This window comes from Choloepus didactylus, assembly GCF_015220235.1.
Source record: "Choloepus didactylus isolate mChoDid1 chromosome 25 unlocalized genomic scaffold, mChoDid1.pri SUPER_25_unloc1, whole genome shotgun sequence".
NCBI lineage: Eukaryota > Metazoa > Chordata > Mammalia > Pilosa > Megalonychidae > Choloepus > Choloepus didactylus.
The window spans coordinates 3,829,167-3,854,201 of NW_023637606.1; the positions used below are offsets into that span (position 1 = coordinate 3,829,167).

General features: G+C 48.9%; 1 protein-coding gene across 2 annotated transcripts; it reads right to left on the reverse strand.

The window, feature by feature from the left end:
• Positions 1–908: 908 nt before the first annotated feature.
• PLIN3 (perilipin 3) lies at positions 909–24,986 on the reverse strand. Of its 2 annotated transcripts, none has more exons than XM_037823925.1 (8): positions 24,921–24,986; positions 21,858–21,991; positions 18,307–18,505; positions 18,050–18,132; positions 10,565–10,850; positions 4,729–4,928; positions 3,182–3,307; positions 909–1,723 (listed from the first exon to the last, which is right to left on the reverse strand). In XM_037823925.1, exons 2-8 carry the CDS (start codon positions 21,921–21,923, stop codon positions 1,382–1,384), a joined length of 1,302 nt encoding a protein of 433 aa, XP_037679853.1. In that variant the 5' UTR covers positions 21,924–21,991; positions 24,921–24,986; the 3' UTR covers positions 909–1,381. The 2 variants fall into 2 exon arrangements, with proteins under 2 accessions (XP_037679853.1, XP_037679852.1); XM_037823924.1 differs by having other exon boundaries at positions 909–1,726.
• Between the last annotated feature and the right edge of the window lie 49 nt (positions 24,987–25,035).

A 25,035-nucleotide genomic window follows, 5' to 3' on the forward strand; every position in this document is an offset into this window, starting at 1 on the left:
TGACATCAGGCCCACCATATAATCCAGGATCATCTCCCCATTCCGGGGTCCTTCACTCAATCATATCTGCAAAGTCTCTTTTGCCATATGTGGTTCCATGATCCCAGGGACTGGGACGTGGGCAACTTTGGGGAGCCGTTGTTCTGCCAACCCCACCATCCCTCCCAGCACACCGAGGAGGTTCTTAGTGTAGGTAAAGCAGCGGGCTGCTCATTTCCGCTGGGCACCAGTGACACTAAGCTGGGAGCCCCAACTCCAGCACTGGGGTGGGGGACTCCCATGCCCTGCTCTTCTCAGCAGCACCCAGGCCCAAATTAGAGAACTCGAGGCCAGGCAACTGCAGCATGAGCACAGTTTCTGGATTGACTGTGGCCCCCAAAAAGGATAACTTGAAGTTCTCACTTCTAGTTTCTTAGCAAGTGACCTTATTTGGGAAGAGGCTAATACAGATAGAATTAGTTAGGATAAGGTGAGCCCTTAATCCAAAGACTGGTGTCTTTATGAGAGAGAGGAAAAGTGGACACACAGAGGGAAGACAGCCGTGTGATGATGGAGGAGGCAGAGACTGGGGTTGCAGCTGTAAGCCAAGAGGCACCGAGGGCTGCCGGAAGCTTCCAGAAGGTAGGAAGAAGCAAGGGTACATTTTCCCCTAGACTCTTCAGCGGGAACAGGGTTCTGCTGTCATCTCAATTTCAGTCTTCTGGACCCCAGAACTGGGAGAGAGCAGATTTCTGTTTTAAACCACCCAGTTTGTGGCGCTTTCATTCGGGCCTCTGACAACAAAGTCGGGCCTCGTCCAAGGCCCAGAAACAGGTGCGGCCACTTCCCTCCTGTTCACACCCTCAGTGAGGAAAAGGGCTGAGAAGAGCCAGAGGAGCCCAGAGAGGCTCGGCTGCTAGAATGAATGAACACACACACACCTTTTACTTCACTGCAAGTAAAATTTATTAAGGCATCATTAGAAACATCCGGCACTCGGACAAGGCTCTGCAGGCAGGCATCAGCCTCTGTCTGTTCTAGCATGCGTCTTGGCAGCTTCCCCGGGCACCCCTGGCCTGGTAAGTCCAATTCTTGGACCATTAATAGAGTCCAAACTCCATTAGCTTAAGGTTGATAGTGGGGCCGTAATGTAGAAAAAAGGCAGTGGCAAATAAGAACCAGACCACTGCTTTTTTTAAAAAAATTTCTTTTTGAAATCGGGAATCTGGAACCCTCACCCTGATGAGTGATGGGAAGAGGCTCGGAATAACGTCTTCTCCAAGCTCGGAGAGGGAGAGGGATGGGGAAACCGGCGCGTGCCTCAGTTTCCCGAGTTAGAAGTTCATGTTGAAGGAGCGGCTGGGGGAGAGCTCAAGCAGCCCCCGAGCCCCCCTCCCCGTCCCTACTTCTTCTCTTCTGGGGCTTTCTCGATGATCCCGGGGGCGAAGGGCCCCACGAGCCACGTGACCGGGGCGTTCTGAGCCACGTACTCGACCATCTCGTCCAGGGCCTCGCGGGCCTTGGCGACCCGCTCGCGGCTCTGCGTCAGGATGGCGCTGGACAGGTCCTGGAAGGAGTGGACGCCGGAGAAGGTGGCCTGGAGGTCCTCCACCTGGCGGCGGGCCTGCTGCGCCTTGTCTCTCACGTGGGTGGGCAGGCCCTGGATTCCGGAGGCCAGCGAGGCACAGGTGGCCTGGAGCTGCTGGGTGACGTCTCGGAACATGGTCAGTGCCTGGGACTCGGCCTGCTGGGAAGCGAGAGTGGAATCAGGAAAAGCTGGCTTCGGGGTCAAGGGAAACAGAAGAGGGGTTCTCCCACCCGCTGCCCTCGGGGATGGCCACTCCAAAGGTGAGACTGTCTTGCACGGTGGTTGGTTGAGTAATGCTGGCTCTTGGATTTTGGAACCATGCAAATATAAACTGGCCACACTGAAAAATGGGTATAGACGTTACTCCAAAGAAAATATATGGATGGAGGGAGGGTCAGCGTTAAACCTGCTTATAATTGTGCCTAAGGGTCTCCCCCTGAGAGCCTCTTTGTTGCTCAGATGTGGCCTCTCTTTCTCTTTAGCTAAGCCACCTTGGCAGGTGATCCTTGCTGCCCTCCCCCCTATGTGGGACCTGACTCCCAGGGGTGTAAATCTCCCTGACAATGCAGGATATGACTCCTGGGTATGAATCTGGGCCCGGCATCATGTGATTGAGAACATCTTCTTGACCAAAAGGGGACGCAAAATGAAACAAAATAAAGTTTTAGTGGCTGAGAGATTTCAAATGGAGTCGAGAGGTCATTCTGGAGGCAACCCTTATGTACTATTACAGATATCCCTTTTTAGTTTTTAGTGTACTGGAATAGCTAGAAGGAAATATCTGGAACTGTTGAACTGCAACCCAATAGCCTTGATTCTTGAAGATGATCATGTAACTATACGGCTTACACGGTGTGACTGTGTGATTGTGAAAACCTTATGGCTCACACTCCCTTTACCCAGTGTATGGACAAAAAGGTAGAAAAATGGGAAAAAAAAGTAAATGAATAATGGGGGTGGGAGGAGGGGTATGGGATGTTTTGGGTGTTCTTTTTTACTTTCATTTTTATTCTTTTCTTTTTCTGAGTAATGAAAATGTTCAAAAATTGATTGTGGTGATGAATGTACAACTATATGATGATACTGTGAACAAATGTTGTACACTTTGGATGATTGTAGGGTATGTGAATATATTTAAAAAAAATTGCACTAAAAAAAAAAAAGATAAATGTGTGATACAAAAGTTGTTGAAACCAAACACAAGAGGCCAATGCTTGGGACAGACTGGGGGAGGCCAGAGAGAGTTCATTAGAAATTATTCCAAGGACCCAGTGGGGAGAGGGTGGAGGTTTCAATGGGATCCTGGGAGTAAGAAGAGGGGGATCCAAGATCCAAAATAAACAAGATCTGGCTTGGAATTTAGCAGGTTGAGACATCCAAATTTGCCTCAAGACTGATTCACGCCACTATCAGGAGTCCCATAGTCCAGAAACAACACCCATACCCAAGAGTAGAAATCAAGACAGGCTTCCTGGAGGTGTCCCTGAGTCCTGAAGGCAGTTGACAGGAACAAGGCTGGATAAAGTGCTCCAGGCAGGTGGGCCCAGCAAGCAAAGGTGTGGTGGAGAGTGAATTTGGTGGCCCCAAGCCACCCCCCGCACTCCTAGAAGGTACCTCCGGCTTGGCTGGGTCAGTCTCGGTCCCCTTGAGCTGCTTCTGGTTCCAACTGAGCCACATCTGGTGTAGCTTCTCCTGACCCTCCACCAGCTTCTGATCTACTCCCTGCTTGACGGTTTCCATCTAGAGAAGAAGAAAGAGCAGCAAGAGAAAGAGGCACCTGTCAGCAGAGATCCCAGGAGAGGTGGGATTCCAGAGGGAGGCTGGGAAGTCCTTCTTTTATCTGACTTATTTGGTCAAGACAGGGGAAGGAGGAACAGATGTTGTTGTTCTCCAACAGTTTCCACTGCTACGGTGAAAAGGTAGGCTCAGTGGGCTTCAATTTAATCACCAACTTGCTCATGCCCTGTGTGGCGGTGGGAAAGGTGGCTGCAAACTCTCTGCAGCAACTCCCATCAAGGGCTAGAGTCTATTTCTCCCCCCTTGTAAGTGGGTTTGGCCAGGTGACTTGCTATGGTCACCGAAACAACAGCAGATCCAGAGTTTAAAAAGCTCTTGTGCACTGAGGCTTCTGTGTACTCTTGCTGCACTGGAAATGAGCCTCAGCTAGCCTGCTGGAGAAAACCACAGGGAGACAGAAACACCCAACCACCAACCAGTGCAACCAACCACTCACCAGCCCAACCAATCACCCGCCAGCCCAACTAATCACCCGCCAGCCCAACCAACCACCAGCCAGCTCAACCAATCACCAACCAAACCAACCAATCACCAGCCAGTGTAACTAACCACCAGCCAGCCCATTTACCAACCAGTGCAACCAACCACCAACCAATCCAGCCACCAGCCAGCCCAAGCAGCCACCAGCCAGCCCAGCCACCCCTCAGCCAAACCAACCACTAACCAGCCCAACCAATTACCAGCCAGCCCATCCAGCAGCCAGCCCAACCAATCACAAGCCACCCCAACCACCAGCCAGTGCAACCAACCATCAGCCAGCCCATTTACCAGCCAGCCCAACCAACCACCAACCAATGCAACCAACCACCAACTAATCCATCCACTCGGCAGCCCAACTACCCCCGCAGCCAACACAACCACTAGCCAGCCCAACCAACTACCAGCCAGCCCATCCAGTAGCCAGCCCAACCAACCACCAACCAATGCAACGAACCACCAGCCAGCCCAACCAACCACCAACTAATCCATCCACTGGCCAGCCCAACCACCCCCCAGCCAACCCAACTGCTAGCCGGCCCAACCAACTACCAGCCAGCCCATCCAGTAGCCAGCCCAACCAATCACCAACCAATGCAACGAACCACCAGCCAGCCCAACCAACCACCAACTAATCCATCCACTCGGCAGCCCAACCACCCCCTCAGCCAACCCAACCACTAGCCAGCCCATCCAGTAGCCAGTCAAACCAACCACCAGTCACCCAACCATCAGCCAACCCAGCCCCATGAGTGAGCCCAGGCAATCCAGCAGAGTCGTGAGAAATAAACTGTTACTGTTTCGATCCCCCAAATTTCAGGTTTGTTACAGAGCAAAGGCTGATACGTCATGCCCTCTGTGTCCCCTACCCCCCAACAGGGCCTCACCAGGCTGAGCGCCTGCGACAGCTGCCCCAGGGCCTCCTGGGCCCTCTGCCTGGTGAGCTGCAGTTTGCCCAGCGAGTGCTCGAAGGCATGCTTCTGCAACCGTGACGACAGCGAGCCTAGGCGCACGAAGTAGCTCTGCTCCTGCCGCTGCTGCTGCACGGATGCAATGTCGAAGCCCTCCAGGGACGTGGCGATTTTGGCTGCAGAGAGGAAGCAGAAAACCCACCGTGAGGCCCGGGGTGTGGGCAGGGCCACCCAGACTTCCCTGGAACCCACGACGACAGGATGCAGCCTCTGCAATCACACGAGCCAAGTACAGACAAGCCGTGAGTTCTCGGGCAAAGGGTGTCTTTTTCCCCAACTGCAAAACAGGGATGATAGAAACTGAACCTCATAGGATGGTGAGGTTTTTAGATTAGAGCGGGGGCCTGTCAACTATGGCCCATTGTTACAGAAAAAGTTTGCTGATTTCTGGACACAGCATTGGGGGTGGGGGTGGGGAAAGCTTTACTACTTCACATGCATTCTTGCTAAAATCTTAACTATGAGGAAGGTAGCATCATCCCATTTTACAGACAAGGAAACTAAGGCTAGGCTCAGAGAGGTGAAGCCACTTGCCCAAGGTCACACAGCTAGGACAGGGAAGGGCAGGATTTGGACTTGGGATGCCCAATCCCAAGTTCTCAGACTGGAGAAGTCTGAGACACTCAAGCGTTGTTTCAATAGCTGTTAAGGAAAAAGAAGAACTATCTGGGCCAGGCATTATGAGACAGCAGGATGGAAAAAAGCTTGTTAATGGTCATTTTATCCAATTTTATGCTGTTCCCTTTAAACATTTGTCATAGTGTAGTTACAAGTTTGAGCCTTGGGAGTAAGGGGCTATGGGTTCGAATCCAGCCCATACTTGCTCACTGGCTTTGTGATGCCCTAGGGCAGGGGCCTGCAAACTACAGCCAGATGCTGCCTCTTTTTGTAAATAAAGTTTTATTGGCACCCAGCTACCCCCATTCATTTAAGTCTTGTCTATGGATGCTTTTGCGTCACGTCATCAAACAGACTGTCCAGCCCTCAAGGCTGAAAATACTATTTGACCCTTTAAGAAAATGTTTGCCACCCCCTGGTCTACCGGGAAGCGATTTTACCCAGAGAGCCTCAGTTTCCCCTTCTGTACAACCACCCTAGCCAGAGATGCCTGAAAAGTGACGTTCAGATTCCCTTGTACCCAGACAGGTACGCAATGAACGTTTAGCTATCTTTATCAGCTATTTATAGCAGATTTTACTGCTTTCCATTTACAGCAGTGATAAAACTTCCTTTCTAAAATAATCCATGAAAGTTGATTTAAGGAAGAATGTCAAGCAACACAGCGTATGAGAATATGTGACCAAGATAAGGAGAAAGATGTGCTTGGGCCAGCCAAGAAAGGCAGGCTGAACTGAAGATGCAATGCAATCTCAATTTTAGCCACATTTTTATGTATCGCCTCTGGGACAGATTTCATTCTAGAAAGAGAAGGCAGCAGGAAATAAAGCACTAAAATCCTACGTGCAGCTATCCCCACATGGGTAAGGTAAACCTTCAGTGAGGGGGATTCGGGTGTTTTGATCAACATTACAGAATTCTGGAATTCTCTAAGCCAGGGGTCAGCAACCTTTTTCTATGAGGAACCCAATAGTACATATTTTAGGTTTTGCAGGGCAGACGCAGTGGCAATGACATAGCTGTGCTGCTGTAGCAAAAGCTACACAGAGATTCCAAATGGAGTTGAGAGGTCACTCTGGTGGACATTCTTATGCACTATATAGACAACACTTTTAAGATTTTAATGTATTGGAATAGCTAGAATTAAATAACTGGAACTATCAAACTCCAACCCAGTAGCCTTGACTCTTGAAGACGATTGTATAACAATGTAGCTTACGAGGGGTGACGGTCTGATTGTGAAAACCCTGTGGATCACACTCCCTTTATCCAGTGTGTGGATGGATGAGTAGAAAAATGGGGACAAAAACTAAATGAAAAAATAGGGTGTGATGAGGGGGATGATTTGGGTGTTCTTTTTTACTTTTATTTTTTATTCTTGTTCTGATCCTTTCTGGCATAAGGAAAATGTTTAAAAATAGATTGGGGTGATAAATGCTTAACTGTATGATGGTACTGTGAACAGCTGATTGTACACCATGGATGACTGTATGGTATGTGAATAGATCTCAACAAAACTGAATTAAATTAAAAAAAAAAAAAAAAAAAAAAACAGCCACTGACAACATGTAAGTGACTAGGCGTGGCCTGGTACTAACACAAGGTTATTTATAAAACCAGGTGGAGATCCAGATTTGGCCTTTTGGCCGCAGAGGCTGAGGATGTCGGCAAGGAGAAGGCCGTCATGGAAGAATCATTTCACGCTGACATTTAAAAAATTGAGCATTAAAAAAAAAGTTGGTGGATCTGTTATCTGGGTGGCTGAGGGTGTGTTGGAGTTCTCCGTATGGATTTTATATTAGGTTTGCAACTATCCTATGAGTTTGAAATGATTTCAAAATACAAAGTTTATAAACAAAACCCAACCCAACCCAACCAAAAACAAAACAAGGTGTTTTTGAAGCAGCCACAATACAGGCTTGTCTATTGAGACAAACATATCCATTCACACTCTCCCCCCCCACACCCCCACAGAGTTCTGCCCTTGGATGTGAAAGGCAGATTTGTTGTTTAGGCCAAGGACAGCTGGCAGAGTCTGGACAAGTCTGAACAAGATCGGAAGGTTGTGCAAGGGGTCACTGCTCTCGGCAATGGGGAGTGTCCCAAAGAGGAAGTGTGTGTGTGGGGGATGTCAGCTCCCCAGATCCCAAGTGCATGCCTAGTTCTATCACGTGGCTGCAAAAGCCCACCACGTCTTTACTCATTGATGGGGACAGAATCGGGTCCCCCACAAAAGACAGATTCAATATCTAACCCCCAGTGTGGGATGGGTGTGAACCCATTTGTAAGTAAGACCTTTGAAGATGAGATTATTCTTTAATGGACTCATTTGTGAAGAGGAGTTTCAAAAATGATATTTAGAGGAGGCCAAGTTGAATCAGGATGGGCCTTGACTCGTAAGACTGGAGGCCTCAGAAGCAGAGGAAATTCAGACACAGCCCGTCAACAGAAACCAGACGTCAAAAGACTCCAGAGTATGAGGCCGATCACCCAGTGATGGAGGCTGAGATGCAAAGCCAAGGAACCCCAAAGACTGGCCAACCTATTGTATGGTATTTGTCCCAGCAGCCCTGGCAAACTGAGACATCCAAGGAGCACCCCTTTATCTTCAGCACTGACGTGCAGAGTTCATCTCATCCTTAGTGGACAGACGTCAGGGACCGGCTGAGAATTTGATCAGTGCAGACCTGGCAGATCTGTGCCTGGCCGTGGCTGCTATCCCTGACCTACCCAAGTCCTAGCAGATCCGGCTCAAGACTGGACCCCTAGCAGACCCCGTTTCCCCTCCTGCCTTCAGAGGATGAGCCAAGAACTGAGCCCAAGAACCTCGGTTTCAGCACTGGTGGTGGTTGATCTGTCCTCTCACCCCCAAAAAAGACACATTCAAGTCTAATTCCTGGTATCTGTAAATGTGATCTTACTTGGAAAATAGGGTCTACGCAGGTGTATTTAAGATGAGGTCATTAGGGTGGGCTCTGACCTGACGTGACTGGTGTTTTCAAAAGACGAGGGGAAGTTGGACACCGAGACACACACGCCAGGGTGAAGACGGCTTGCGAAGTGAACACAGATGTTGGGACAATGACCCCAAAAGCCAAGGGACACCTGGGGCCACCAGAAGCTGGAAGAGCCAGGGAAGATTCTCCCCAGAGCCTTGCCGACACCTTGATGTTGGACTTTTAACTTCTAGAACTGTGAAAGAATAAATTTCTGTTGTTTCGAGCTCCCTACCCCCACCCCGAGTTTGTGGTACTTTGTTACAGCAGCCCTAGTACTTGATATGGACCAGCAGAATTTGGGGTGCAGGAAGGCACGGCTCAGCCAAATCCCTTCCCTCACGGGGCTCAGAGTTGGGTAGAAGAACCCGGGACTGACAACCCGGCTTTGCAAAGGCAGGGGGCGAAGGACAAACGCCACTCTGAAGTCAACACACTCGGCGCTCAAGAATGCCAGCTCTTTCTGGAACATCGTGTCTCACCGGAAAACAAGGAGCTACCAAGAGTTCCTGGGGACTCTAGAGGCAACCCAAAGGAGCGCCCACTGGCCAAAAAATGAGACACACGGAGTGTCGATAAAATAAACGCGATGGCTGGAATATGTCACACTGACCCAAGGGCTCAAACCTTTATCGGAAAATCTCAGTTACCGTGATGGTAACATGGCATTATGAACGCAAATAACCCCTGCATGGACAAAATACTTGAAAAAGAGTTAAAAGGGAAATTTTATGTTGCATATATGTCACCACACTAAAAATAAAAATAAAAAGACCCATGGAACCATACAACACAAAGAGGGAATCCTAACGAAAACTATGGGTGACAGTCATTACGATTATAGTAATATCGGTTCATGAATTATAACAAAAGTACCACATGAATACAAAACATGCATGTTGGGAGGAAGGGGGTATATGGAAAAATTTGTACATCCTGCAAGATTTTTCTGTACACCAACAACTGCTCTAAAGAAAGTAAAAATAAGTAAGTTCAGTTATTGCTTGACAGGTAGAGAGTTTCTGTTTGGGGTCTTGAAAACGTCTTGTTAACGGATGGTGGTGACAACAGTGGATATATTTATTTCTATTAAAGTGTACAATTAAACATGGTTACGCCATAACATTCTTTGAAATTTGCTCTCTGCTTGTTAAGCTGTACTTTGAAAGTTATCGCTTTTCTGTATGTATGTTATATTTCACAATAAAAAATGTAAAAGGAAAAAAATGTTAAGATGGGACATTTGTGCTTGTGTATATGTTACCACAACGTTTAAAAAAAGAAAAATCTTCCAAGAGACCTTTGGAAGATGCTGGTGAACCAACTCATGATGCCAAAATAAATGAAGGGGAGAAAATTAGGTATTTACCCTATTTTTCCTCTATGAACTGTACCTCCAAGATAATCATAATCACAGAGAACTTTCTCCAAGGAAGGATGCTAAGCTAAAAGAGAAATGCTGCTTAGAAGAGTGACACTTTGCAACTCCAAAGGAAAAGAGAAAGAAAGGTAATGGGGAGAAGGAGGGTCACACGTGCACCCCCAACCTGGCTAAAACTCTCGACCCGTGCTCCCCAAAGTTGGCCGGGGCCGAATGGTGGGCAGATGCCCCCTACGATGTCTGGCTATACCCTCAGCCCTCGTGGGCCCTTGTCACCAGCTGCTGGGGGTACTGGAGACTGTGAGCATGTGGAGAATCCCCAGCATGTGAGCAGAAGATGCTATTTACAGGATGTGAGGCCAAGATCAGGATGAAAGGAAGTGCATAGACCTCAAGTAGGACTGGCTGCTTTGGTCTCAAAGGTTTCAAAAGTTTCTCTCTCTCTCTCCGTTCCTGCCCCTCCCCCAGATGCAGCCAGGCCACAGCCTCACTGGACTTGTGCAGCCACCTCTGTCCTGGTCCCCCAGCTCCCACCCAAGCCCCCACCTTCAGTCTGTCCTCCCTGTGGCCACCAGAGGGCGCCTGTGAACACTCGAGTCAGGGCCTGTCCGTCCTCTGCCTACAACCCTCCGTGGCTCCCTAGGGCCAGGAGACCAGGGCGGAGGCGATGATGAGGGGCTGTGGTGGTGGGGATGGGACGGCAGCAGAGCTGGAATCTGGGGGCTGCAGGGTGGTCTGGGGATGGGGCAACACTCACCCAGTTCCTCGTCCGTCATGGGCAGGTGATTGTCCGCCCACTCCTCCGACTTGCCCAGCACCGTGTCCACCCCACTCAGGACGATCTGACCCACGCGGGAGCCCACGACGGACTGGACACCGCTGGCCACCACCGACTTGGTCATGTCCACGCCACTCTGCACCGCGCCCCGGGTCACGTCCACCGCCTCCGACACGCGGGTGGCCACGCTGTCCTTGGCGCTAGACGCCATCTCCCGGGCACCCGATACCTTGGACGACATCAGCTCCTTGGTGTCTGCCAGGACCTATGAGACGGGCGGCATCAGCGTCTCTGTTCTACCACCCATCCCTGCTACCCTTCTCCCGCACACCCCAACCGCCAGACAGGCGGAAATGGGGAGTTCCATCTCCCCGGCAACTCCAGAGCTGGGCGGGTTCAAATCCCACGGGCTCCCCAAAAGCGCTTGGCCCCAGTGTCCAATAAATGTGACCACCGAAAGGAAAGCTACCCCAGGTATGTGACCACTCCAAGCACCTACTGTGTCAGTTTATATGTATTATGTCCCCCAGAAAAAAGCCATGTTCTTTGATGCAATCATGTGGGGGCAGATGTATTAGTGTTGATTACGTTGGAATCTTTTGGTTGTTTCCATGGAGATGTGACTCAATCAACTGTGAGTGAAACGTCTGATTGGATAATTTCCATGGAGGTGTTACCCTGCCCATTCAGGGGGGGTCTTGATTAGTTCACTGGAGTCCTACATAAAGAGCTCAAACAGAGAGCCCTCAGAGCAACTGAAAGTATCATTTTGGAGAAAGCTGCAGCTAAAAGAGTCATTTTGGAGAACGCCATTTTGAAACACAACCTGGGAGCAAAGGAAGAAGACACCGGCCACGTGCCTTCCCAGATAATAGAGGTTTTCCAGATGCCAATGGCCATCCTCCAGTGAAGGTACCCGATTACTGATGTGTTACCTCGGACACTTTATGGCCTTAAGACTGTAACTTTGTAACCAAATAAACCCCCTTTACAAAAGCCAATCCATTTCTGGTGTTTTGCATAATGGCAGCTTTAGCAAACCAGAACACCTACTATGACACATTACACTGGCTGGACACACAACCCCGCAGGTCGAGTAAGTATAATTATAATAATATCCTCTTGTCAACTGTAGTCAAGTTTCTGCACTAATACAAGATGTTAATAATAGAACGATGGGGTGGTATGTGGGAATTCTGTATTTTCCGCCTGATTTTTCTGCTAAACCTACAACTTCTCCAATAATAATAATAAGTAAAAAAATGACCTGAGTGGGGCACAGGGGATTTTTAGGGCAGGACGATTATTCTGTATGACACTCTAATGGTGGGTGCATGACGTTACACGTTTGTAACGCCATAAAACTACTTATCCATCTATACACTGGATAAAGGGAGTGTGATCCACAAGGCTTTCACAGTCACACTGTTACCCCTTGTAAGTAGAAAAATGGGGACAAAAACTAGAAGAAAAATAGGGTGGGATGGGGGGGATGATTTGGTTGTTCTTTTTTACTTTTATGTTTTATTCTTATCCTGATTCTTTCTGGTGTAAATAGATTGGGGGTGATGAATGCACAACTATATGATGGTACTATGAACAGTTGCATTGTACACCATGGATGATTGTATGGTGTGTGAATATATCTCAATAAAACAATTAAAAAAAAACAAACCCATAGAACTGTCCATCACACAGAGGTGACCCTCGTGAACTCTGGGCTTTGATTAATAATCGTAGGTTGATATCAGTTCATCAGTTTTATCAAAGGTCCCACGCTAATGCAAGATGTTAATTATGGGGGAAACTCTGGGGGAGGTGGGGAATAAGACAGGGGAACTCTCTGTATGTTCTGTGCAAACTTTCTGTATCCCTAAAACTGCTCTAAACAATAAAGCCCATTACAAGGCTTAAAAAAAAATGAATCTTAGTGTTGGCTGAACATATGGCCCCATATGCTAACGAGGTCCGTCAGCACTCTGATTCTCAACAGGGGGCAACTTTGTCCCCCTGGGGACATTTGCCAATAACTGGAGATGGTTTTAGTTGTCACCGCCGGAGGGGGGTACTCCTGGCATCGAGTGGGTGAAAGCCAGGGGTGCTGCAAAACACCCTGGGATGCCCGGGGCAGCCCCCGCCACGGAGAATGATCCGGCCCCAAATACCAGCAGTGCCGAAGTGGGGAACCCTGCGTTCAAGAGTGAGCTCCTCAAAGCTAAACTAAAACAGGAAGGACTTTATGCAGATGTGCCAACAACCAAACATGCAGTCTCAGTTTAACGCCCAATTTAAAGTGTTAGCTACCTTGAACTCCCAATAGCAAATGGAAGGTGTGTGGCCCCCAAACAGGGAAGTTTGTTTTGGTCTTATTCTGGGTGCCTGTATTAAAACATTAACCGTCCTCACTCGATACTAAAGCTACCCCGAGTCTTTGGGTGATGAACCCATATGAACCCCACAAATGCCCAAGATGGAGGTGGCTTTTCCGTTCTCTAGGAGAGAAAGCAAGGTCCAGAGGGGCTTGGGAGTTTGTCCGAGATTCCCAGCAGCTAAGAGGCTGAAGGGGGATTTGAACCTGGCATTTTTTGGCTCTGCCACCTCTGGCTTTGTCTGGTTAATGGGACAAGCATGAAGTCAACCACTTTCTCTACAAAGGCCTGGAGAGTGAATATTTTCAGCTTTGCGAACCAGGCAGTCTCGGTTGCAGCTATACAACTCTGACTGGGTGGCGTGAAAGTAGCCAGAGATGATGAAAATGAATTGGGTGTGGTTGTGTGCCAATAAAACTTTATTTTAAAAAGTCAAGCACAGTTTTCTGAAGAGGAAATACAAATGGCCAAAAAACACATGAAAAAATGTTCAGCTTCACTAGCTATTAGAGAGATGCAAATTAAGACCACAATGAGATACCATCTAACACCGGTTAGAATGGCTGCCATTAAACAAACAGGAAACTACAAATGCTGGAGGGGATGTGGAGAAATTGGAACTCTTATTCATTGTTGGTGGGACTGTATAATGGTTCAGCCACTCTGGAAGTCAGTCTGGCAGTTCCTTAGAAAACTAGATATAGAGTTACCATTCGATCCAGCGATTGCACTTCTCGGTATATACCCGGAAGATCGGAAAGCAGTGACACGAACAGATATCTGCAGGCCAATTTTCATAGCAGCATTATTCACAATTGCCAAGAGATGGAAACAACCCAAATGTCCTTCAACAGACGAGTGGATAAATAAAATGTGGTATATACACACGATGGAATACCATGCAGCAGTAAGAAGGAACGATGTTATGAAACATATGACAACTTGGATGAACCCTGAAGACATAATACTGAGCTAAATAAGCCAGGCACAAAGAGAGAAATATTATATGCCACCACTAATGTGAACATTGCTGGGGGAGAATGCAGGGGTGTTGGGCTTCCCCACCTCAATGGTTGCTGATGTGCTCGCAGACATTGGGGACTGGTGGTTTGATGGGCTGAGCCCTCAATCACGGGACTAGCCCTTGGGAAGACGGTTGCTGCAAAGGAGAGGCTAGACCTGCTTATAATTGTGTCCAAGTGTCCCCTCCTGAGTGCCTCTTTGTTGTGCAGATGTGGCCCTCTGTCTCTAGCTAAGCCAACTTGGCAGATGAAATCACTGCCCTCCCCCCTACATGGGATCTGACACTCAGGGGTGTAAATACCCCTGGCAATGTGGAATATGACTCCTAGGAAGGAATCTGGACCCGGCATCGTGGGATGGAGAACATCTTCTTGACCAAAGGGGGATATGAAAGGAAATGAAATAAGCTTCAGTGGCTGAGAGATTCCAAAATGAGCCGAGAGGTCACTCTGGTGGGCACTCTTATGCACACTTTAGACAACCCTTTTTAGGTTCTATTGAATTGGAACTATCAAACTACAACCCAGAACCCTTGAATCTTAAAGACTATTGTATAAAAATGTAGCTTATGAGGGGTGACAATGTGATTGGGAAAGCCATATGGACCACACTCCCCTTTGTCCAGTGTATGGATGGATGAGTAGAAAAACCGGAGCAAAAATAAATAAATAAAAATAAAAATAAAAAAATAAAAATAAAAAAATAAAGCACCCAGTGTTCTTTTTCACTTCAATTGTTCTTTTTCACTTTAATTTTTATTCTTATTACTTTTGTGTGTGTGGTATTAAAAATGGTCAAAAATTAATTTTGGTGATGGATGTACAACTATGCGGTGGTGCTGTGAACAACTGATGGTACACTTTGTATGACTGTATGGTTGTGAATATATCTCAATAAAATAGATTTAAAAAAAAAAAAAAAAAAAAAAAAAAAGTCAAGCAGAGGGCCAGATTTGGCCCGTCTGCTGAGCCCTGGAAGAAACGGCTTTTTACTGAATCCTTTGAAGAAGGAGCGAACCCAACATACAGCGGATGCTCACGGGGCAGTGCCCATTATTCTCAAATTTAATTGCACGATCGGGGTTCTCCAAAAAGTTAGAAAACCAAACCTGGCTCTGTTTTTCTCTTTTGAAGTCAGCGTCCCTGTCAACAACCAGCCCTCTTGCACCCACAGGAATTAGTCTTTTTTTTTGGGGGGGGGGAAGGTGCATCTTCAGGTTTCAACATCAGCACTAAGCTAACTGCACACAGGGACACTGCTGAGCTCACGCTGGCCCAGGTTCAAATCCCAGCTCCGACCACGGTGCCATCCCAAAGATCCCGGGGGAAGGAATCTCAACAGGATGCAGAGCCAAGAGTACCGTGTCCGTCACAAAGACGGGTGCTCTCTGTTGGGTGACTTTGGAAAGTTGTGCCCTGAGCTCATCCCCTTCTATAAATGGAAGGAATGTTCTCCTCGCCCGATATCCACAGGACGGAGAGAGAACGCAAGCCCCGGGCCTCAGATGGTGGCTCACGGGTGACAGTTCTCCTTTCATCCAGTGAACTCGGCAGTTTCCAGCCTCCAGCCCCCAGAGCCCGTTTCCCGGTCCTTGCGTGGGTTCACGTCCTGCCCTCCAGTTCACTGGCTGACACCCTTTCTGCACAAACGGGTTGGGGCTGAACCCTGAGGGTGAAATGTGACCAGGTGGAAGCAACATCTTTATCATGGTCCCTGGTACACAGTAGGTGCTTACTAGCCAGTGTGTGAATAAGCCGCCAAAGGAGGCGTTCTCGGTGGAAAGGCTAAGCAAGCCATGGTGGGGATTGGCATGTCTCACTCCTCCTCCAGGAAGCAAATATTTCTGGTGGGACAAACATTGAGGACTGCTGGTTTGATGTGCTGAGCCCTCTGTCTCGGGGCTTGCCCCATGAAGCTTGTTGCTGCAAAGGAGAGGCTAAACCTGCTTATAACTGTGCCTAAGAGTCTCCCCCTGAGTGCCTCTTTGTTGCTCAGATGTGGCCTCTCTCTCTCTCTCTAGCTAAGCCACCTCAGCAGGTGAACTCACTGCCCTCCCCGCTACGTGGGACCTGACTCCCAGGGGTGTAAATCTCCCTGGCAATGTGGGACATGACTCCTGGGATGAGCCTGGACCCAGCATCATGGGATTGAGAAAATCTTTTTGACCAAAAGGGGGATGTGAAATGAAACAAAATAAAGTTTCAGTGGCTGAGAGATTTCAAACAGAGCCGAGAGGTCACTCTGGTGGACATTCTTATGCACTATATAGATATCCTCTTTTAGGTTTAATGTATTGGAGTAGCTAGAAGGAAATACCTGAAACTATCAAACTCCAACCCAGTAGCTTTGACTCTTGAAGATGATTGTATAACTATGTAGCTTACAAGGGGTGACGGTGTGATTGTGAAAACCTTGTGGATTGCACTCCCTTTATCCAGTGTATGGATGGATGAGTAGAAAAATGGGGACAAAAAGTGAATGAAAAATAGGGTGGGATGAGGGGGATGATTTGGGTGTTCTTTTTTACTTTTATTTTTCACTCCTATTTTTATTCTTTCTGGTGTAAGGAAAATGCTCAAAAATAGATTGGGGTGATGAATGTACAACTATTTGATAGTATTGTGAACAGCTGATCATACACCACGGATGATTGTATGGTATGTGAATATATCTCAAAACAGAATTAAAAAAAATATTTCTGGTGGGAGAAAACTCAGATCTGAGTGTGAGCCTCTGAACCACCAGTTCGCAGGAGAGAGTAGAAATTAAATACACAAACACTCCGTAAGCACCCATCACATGCCGAGACGCAGCACGCTGGGCACTAGGACAAAGCAACAAAGCCACGGTTTGTGCCCTGACGGCGCTGACTTCCAGCTGGGGGAGAGGGGAATGAAGCAGTTGTGTACCAGCTATCTGAAGCGTGTGTCTGTTTGATTGCTTTTCAACAATGTAACCTGTACTCAAATGTTCATAGCCGCGTGATACACGACAGTCACAAAGCAGCAACCACCCAAATACAGATCCACAAAATGGGATCTATCCGTACAGCGGAATATTATTCCGCCATCAATGGGAATGAAGTTCTGATCCAAAAAACTTTTAACATGGATGGACCCTGAAGACAGGCTGCGTGAAGTAAGTCAGGCATAAAAGGACCTACATTGTCTGATTCTGCCAACACGGAAAATGTCTCCAGAACAGACAACTCTATAGAGATAGAAAGGCTTGGTGGACACGGGATGTGACCGATAAAGGGTGCGGGTTTTTCTCTGGGGTGATGACAGTGTTCTAAAATTAATCGTGGTGATGGTCGTACACCCCTGTGGATATACAGAAAGTCACTGAACTGTGTGCTTTACGTGGGTTAATCAGACAGCGTGTGACTTGTAGCTCAGCAGAGCGGTTAAACTGAACAACTGTGCTGTCCGCTACAGGAGCCCAAGCCCCAGCCTGAGGAGCCAGGAGCCACATGTGCTTGGAGGTTGCTGATAGAGAACACTATCCATCATTCCAGAATGTTCTTCTGGACAGTGCTGAGCTAGAAGGACCTTCCTTTGGTGGGAAGGGAAGGCCTCTGAAGGCGTGTGACATGAGCAGAGACCCGAGAGTCTGGTCCTTGAAGAAGGGACAGTTTGTGCAAAGGTCCTGAGGTAGGATCTGGGACTGGTGTGAATTCTATTTCCCTCTTCCGGCCTCCGGAATGAACGTTCCCTGAGGGCAAGGAGCCTGTTTCCATCACTGTGTCCCCAAGATGGAAACTGTATCTGGTGCACATGGGTGTGGACGTTCCTGAACAGTGACGAAGGAGGCTGGGGCGGCTGGTGCGGGACAAGCAAGCTGGCTGATGATGGAGGGAGGTGGGGGGTACAGCAGGTGTACGCCCCAAGTGTGTTCCCCAGGTGTGTGCCTGCATTTTAGCGGATTCCTCTGGCTGCCAGCCGAAGGTAGATTTGGGGTGGGGGAGCACAGGAGAGGCGCCTGGGAGGAAACTGTCCCCACTGATCTCGTCTAACAAAACGGGGGGACCAGCAGACGCACTACCCAGCCAGCTCCGCGTCTCGGCCCTTACCTGCTCGGTCGGCTTCTGGAGGATGGGCAGGTTCTCCTCCAGCTTGTCCAGCCCCTTATGGGCATACTCGCTGGCTGACGCAACTGCAGGAGAAGATGGGGCAAGTCAGAAATCGACAGTTGCCGCCCTGTTTCTGTCCCTACCAAACGTGGGCATCCCTCAGGGCTGGGCTGGGGAATGGACCTGGGTGAGGGCAGACCCCCCCGCAACTGACACAGCTGGGAAGGGAGGCTCCAAGTCCCCAGGGCTCCACTCACTCTGGGGCTCCAGCTTGGAGAGGATGGGCTGGGCCCCGCTGACAGCAGCGGCCGTGAGCGTCTTCACGCCCTTCTCGGCCACGTCACACACGGTCTTGACGTGGGGGTAGTTCTCCTTGGTGGAGGCGTAGGCAGCAGACACCATGTCGCACGTGGAGCTGATCAAGGGCATGTTGGCCACGCGTTCCACCACGCCGGGCTGGGGGCAGGAAGAGGGGATGCTGGGAAGGGTGGGCTGGGGGGCTGGGACGGAAACTCGGGGAGCCCTGGACTTCTGTTTTCGCTCCCGGGTCAGTGACACAGCTCAACTCACATCCAAACCCTGGTTGAGTCAACCAGGAACTTCCTGCCCCACTTGGCGTCTCGTTTGTTTGAATGTATTCTCTACGCCCGATACCCACTGGAGAGTGACAAAAGACAAGACCCCCCAAATCGGATGGCCAACTACAGACCAAAGACCCAATCCAGCCCACCGCCTGCTTTTTTGCTATCGTTTTGCCTACCGGCTTTGAGATATAATCCACGTGCTATAAAACCTGCCCTTGTAAAGCATGCAATTTGGCAGCTTTTAGTATCTCCCACAGAGCTGTGCAACCATCACCGCCACCCATTCTAGAACATTCTTGTCCCCGTAAGAATGAAAAAAACAACTCTGGATGCATTAGCAATCGCTCCCCATTTCCCTCTTTCCCCCCAGCCCTAGGAAAGCAGTCATCTGTTTCTGTGTCTACAGATTTGCCTTTTCTGGACATTGAGCAATATGTGTTCTTTTGAGTCTCGCTCCTTTCACTGAGTTTGCGTTTCAGGTTCACCCACATCGTCGCTTGTATCAAGACTTCGTTCCTTTCTGTGGCTGAATATCGTTCCAACGCCACCTGGTTTTGTCAATAAAGGTTTATTCGTGCACAGCCATCCCCTTTGTGTATGGCTTACAACTGCTTTTGTACTGTAGCTCGAAGGGGCTGTGCAGATCAAGTTTGTGAAGTTGCTGGCAGAAGGATTAGCTCTCCGGGAGTGTCTGAAGGGCTTTGTGTGTTAACTCATTTGGTCACCAGTTCTGGGAGATTGCTTATTCCAATGGTACAGAAAAGGGAAACCGAGGCACGGGTGGGTACGTAATTCACTGAAGGTCACAAAACCAGCAAGCATCAGGCCTCCAAAGTTTAAACCACGAGTCTACGTGGTCTCTCTAAAATTAATCACAAACTTACCTTACAACCCCCCCCACCCAGTTCTACTCCCAGGTATCTATCCTAGAGGCAGGAAAACACCTCTACATGAAGACGTGCATGCAAATGTTGTCAGCAATGTTATTCATAATCATAAAGAAAAGGAAACAATCCAAACGTCCATCAACAGATGAGTAGACAAACAAAAATGTGGGTCACCCATACAATGGAATATTATACAGCCACAAAAAGAAATGTAGCAGTGTGCGTGCCTCAAAAAGTTAAAACATAAAATTACGATATGACCCGGCAATTCCACTCCTTAGGTATCTACCTGAAATAACTGAAAACGGGGACGCCAACGGATACCTGTGGGCCACATTTATTGTAGCCTCAGTCACCAGAGCCAAAGGCGGAAGGAACCCAAGTGTCCGTCAGTTGAAGAACAGAGAAACAAAATGTGGGCTGCCATGCGATGGACTAGTATTCAGCCGCAAAAAGGAATGACATTCCTATGGCTGTAAAGGGGAGGCTGAGCCCACCTATAATTATGCCCAGGAGTCACCTCCAGAGAACCTCTTTTGTTTCTCAAATGTGGACTTTCTCCCTCTAAGCCTAACTCTGCAAATAAATCCATCACCTTCCCCCCGATGTGGGACAGGACCCCCAAGATGAATGAGTCTTCCTGGCGATGTGGGACACGGATTCTGGAAATGAGCCTGACTCTGGCATCGAGGGGTTGAGACTGCCTTTTTTGACCAACAGGGGGAAAAGAAAGTCAACAAAATGTTTCAATGGCTAAGAGAATTCAAATAGAGTCGAGAGGTTGTCCTGGAGGTTCCTCCTATGCAAGCCTCACCAAGATCTGCCAAGTGACCACAATATGATAGACCCAAGTCAACAGTAGTCCCGAAAACCCTAAAGAATACCCGGGTCCCTATCTGAGACTCTATAAAGGTTTCACTCACTAAGTTTATTCGTCAGAAACTTAGATCCTCCAAAGAGCTCCTGTGCCAGCTAAGTGCCAAAACCCAGAGGCAACAGCCTCTTCAAGAACATCAACTAGATGTGTCCCCTTTGCTTATAAAGTTGACACCCCTTTTCAACATGAACAGGTTGGGGGGGTCACTGCCTAGACATCCCTGAAAATGGGGAAAGTGAATAAACTAGAGGAAAGGGTAGCAATAAACAAGGTGGAATTTAACAAAGAATCTCTAACTGAATCTCTATATAATTTTCTTTTTCTTAATTGCTAGGGCACTAGAAAAGCTAGAAGAACTGAAATGGTGGAACTGTAACCCACAACATTCTTTGAAATTTGCTCTCTACTTGTTAAATTGTACTTGGTAAGTTACCATTTCTAGGTACGTATGTTATATTCCACAATAAAAAAAAAAAAAAAAAGGAATGAAATCACAGATAAATCTTGAAGACATTCTGCTAAGTTAGAGAAGCCAGTCACCAAAGGCCAAATATTCTGATTCTGAATGCATAAATCCTTAGAGACAGGAAATAAATCATCGTTTGCCACGGGCTGGGGGAGGGGGCATTGGGTACAGAGAAAAGATGAAAAATATTCTAAAAGTATATAGTGGGGATAGTTTCACAGCTCTGTATATACTAAAAATCAGTGAATTGTATACTTTGAAAGGTATGTGAAATACATATCAATAGTTTTGCTTTTTTGTTTTGTTTTATTAGAGAAGTTGGGGGTTTATAGAACAATCATGCATCAACTACAGGCTTCCCATATACCACCCTATTATTAAACCCTTACATTGGTGGGATACCTTTGTCACAATTGATGAGAGCACTTTTTATAATGGGACTACTAACTATAGTCCACGGTTTAACTTTGGGTTCACTGTTAATGCTGGGCAGTTCCATGGATTTTTTTAAGAATTTTTATTCAAGTACCATAGACACAACCTAAACTTTCCCCCTTTAACCCCACTCAAATATATAATTCAGTGCTGTTAATTAGGTGTACAAAATTGTGCTACCATCACTACCTTATGTTACCAAAACTTTTCCATCATCCCAAATAGACTCGTACCTTTAAGCCTTAGCTAAAGTTGTGTTTTTAAAAGGCCCTTTTTAAAAACTGTATTTAATCAGGACTGGCTTCCTGGAAGATGCTGCTAGAAGCTTCAGTGATGTGTAAGCTTCGGCCCCAGGGAGGTGGGCAGTTTCAGGTCCAGGGCACCAGACAGTGGTTTGTTCAATGGCTATTTGTCTCCCACCCACTCAGAAAGGGACACCCCCCACCCCAGGTGCCCCACGGTGCTGCTGGAGGGTCCCGGGCTCCCTGCCCCGGGGCGGGAAACCTCCCTGGGCCGCAGTCACGGGACAGAAGTGTCCCTGGGCCTCTTCCTGCCTTACCTGCTGCACTGGTTTTTCCGGGCCCATCTGGGTATTGGCGCTATCTTCTGTCCCGTTGGCAGACATGGTCACAGTGGCAGGTGGGCAGGTGCTGTTGTCAGGCTCCAGGGGAAAGTCCAGACCCGAGCTGGGAGCTGAGGGGGACAGAGGGCGGATGGGCGGGGCTCCCACAACCCCCCCCCCCCCGCCGCCTCGGGTCACCCCACTTCTCAGAGCCTGGCCTCTCGAAGGTTGACAAGCACAAAAGTCACCAGGGATCTTGATAAAAATAAGCAGGTGTTTCTGCGGGAGGTGCGGGGTGGGGCCCAAGAACCTGCATTTCTAACAAGCCCCCAGGTGCTGGTCTGGGGACCATATACCCAGAGTGGGGCAAAGTCTGGGGGGCAGCCCTTCCAGGACCCCCCTGAGTCAATACTCCGGGGAGAATCGTATGGTGCACAACCTCCGTAGAAAATGCAAAATCAGAACCACCATGAAATACCGCTTCCCACCCACCATGATGGCTATTATCAAAAATTGGAAATTAACCAAGTGTTGGTGAGGATGTGGGGAAATGGGAACCCTCATGCGTTGTTGGTGGGGATGTAAAATGGTGCAGCCGCCGTGGAAGATGGTTTGGCGGATCCTCAGAAAGATATAGAATTTCCATATGACCCAGCAATCCCACTCCTAAGTGTATACCCAAAAGAACTGAAAGCAGGGACACAGATAGATATTTGTACACTGATGTTCACACCGCAGCATGATTCACAAAAGCCAGAAGGGAGAAGAAACCCAAGTGTCCATCAACAGATGAAAGGAGAAACAAAATGTATCCATCCAGACAATGGAATATTATTCAGCTGCATAAAGGAATGAAGTTCTGATCTGCGCTACAACAAGGATGAACCCTGAAGATATTGTGTTGGGTGAAATAAGCCAGACACAAAAGGACAGATATTGTATGATCTCACTTATGCGAAAAACCTAGAATAAGCAAATGCATAGAAACAGGTGAAGGAAAAAAAAACCACCACCACCACCTCCAGGGAGGACAATTTGCCGACAGCTGCCAAGTATTCCCTTTGACCCAGAAACCTGACTTCTGGAAGTTTCCACACCTCTACTGCCATCTTGGCAGAGGCATGTGTGCCAGCAGAAATAACCTGGATGTCCAACCAAAGGGGACTCAACAAAACAGTGATTATAAGGTACTGGTAAGAGCCAAAAGGTGTTGAAATAGGGCAAATTTTTTTTTTTGCTTGCACTTGCAGAGAATCTTTAAAGAGACAAAGGACACTAAACAGTGGAGGACTTTCAGGGTTGACGACCAGGTAACTGGAAGGAGGGGTGGAAAGCAGGATTCTGACTTTTGAGCCAGGTGGATAAAATAACCAATTCGAAGAAAGTTGAGCTTTTCTAACTCAAGTTAGAGATGCCATGCCTGGGAAGCCCTGCAGATCCATAAAGACTCAGAAATGGGGAGAAGGGTCAAGGGAGGTTGGCCAAGTGAGTCTAAGCACACTGTAGCAGGTGAGATGGGAGCCACAGGTGTGCCCCACTTTGCTGGCCAGGTAAGATGCGGTGGGGACAGCATCCTCAGTCTAGATTCTTGGAGCAAAGCCAGGAGTCCCAACTCTGTCCGCTAACTTGGTCAAGGATTTCTTCTCCCTGAGCCTTGGAGCCCTCCCTTGTAAAATGGGGTAAATGGTCATGTCTGCCTTAAAGGCTGGTTCCCCAGGTGATCCTGGTGCTGCCACTCAACCAGAACCCAGCAAAATGACATTCTGAGAAAGCTTGGGAAAGCTCAGCTCTCAAGGCCTCAACTGCTCCATCTGTAAAATGGGGTAACTTCCTAGCTCAGAATTTAGCCTGGTACACAATAGGTGCTCAGTAAACAGAACCACTTCACCCCACTTTGGCTTCCACGTATAAAGAGGTGAAGCCACCCAGGAATGGGCTTCCTGCTTGCTTATGAAGGTCATTCCCACCCCCCACCCCCACCTAAGAAGTTGGTTACCTGAGTTCACCTGGGCCAGGTGCCAGGTGTGCAGCCCAGCCATGGCCCAGCCTCAATGGGCTGCTTACATCTCCAGCAGCTTGGACACCTGTCCTTCCTCCTGTCCCCTGTGTCCATGATCCGTCCCCCCTCCCCGGAACTGGTTAAACCCAGAGCAGCCATCACAGAACCCAGCACCCCATTAACATCCTGGGGTTCACTGACCCTCCTGCAGCTGTCCCCAGCTGCCAGAGCAAGAGCTTGGCTGGAGTAGAAGTGCCACCCCCACCCCCCACCCCTGGGTCCCCCCCAAGTCCACTTTCTCATTTCAGAGACTGAGCCAAGCCCAGAGAGGGGAAGCCCGGGCCCGGAGCCACACAGCAGTGGGGCCTCAGCCAGGACAGGCTAAAACCCAACTTCAGGAGTTCCCAGCCTGTCCTCAGCCCCGACAAGGGCCCCAAGGACGGAGACGCAGGGGCAGGCTGCTCCCGGGGCGTCTTGCGCAATCCGGCAGCCACACCCCCCAGGGAAGGGGCGGGACTGGCCCGGGACGTGACCAGAGTCAGCTGCGGAGTCAGAAGTTGGGACAAGAAGCCCCCAGGCGACAAAACCATTGGCGGAGGAGGGGACTTAGCTAGGCAGAGGGCCTGGCCCCCTTGAAGACCCCGGGGTGGAGGGGGAAGAAAGGAATTCCTGAGCAGGAGGGGTTGGGACGGGAAGGAAGCTTGCAACCTGCGTTTGCAAAGCAAGCGTCCTTTGTAATCAACCATTTGCAGAGTGTCTGGTTTGGGGTGGGGGGTAAGGGGGACACTTAAGCCTTAAGCCCCGCCTTCATACTGCCACTTTTGAGGGTTCTCGTAACTGCCCCCCCCAATGTCCCAAGAATTGAGAAGCGAGAGGTTAAAAGCCTGAGGCTGTTAGAGAAGTTGGATTTTTGGGGGGACGGGGGAACTGACTCAGCCCAGCCGGGGCAAGAGACCCCTCCCCAGGCCGCAGCCCCTATTGAAGCCCCCAGGAGGGCCCCCCCAGGCCCTTCCTCCCCTGGGGCGCCCCAGGAGTGGGAGCCCCCCTCCCCTGCCACTCACGAGGATCCACGGGGCGTCCAGAGCGCGGCGCCCACAACTCCAAGGCCGGGTCTGACTAGTCTTGGGGCGGCCGGGGGCGGGCTTTTATCCTGCCGGGGGGCGGGGTCCTGGGAGT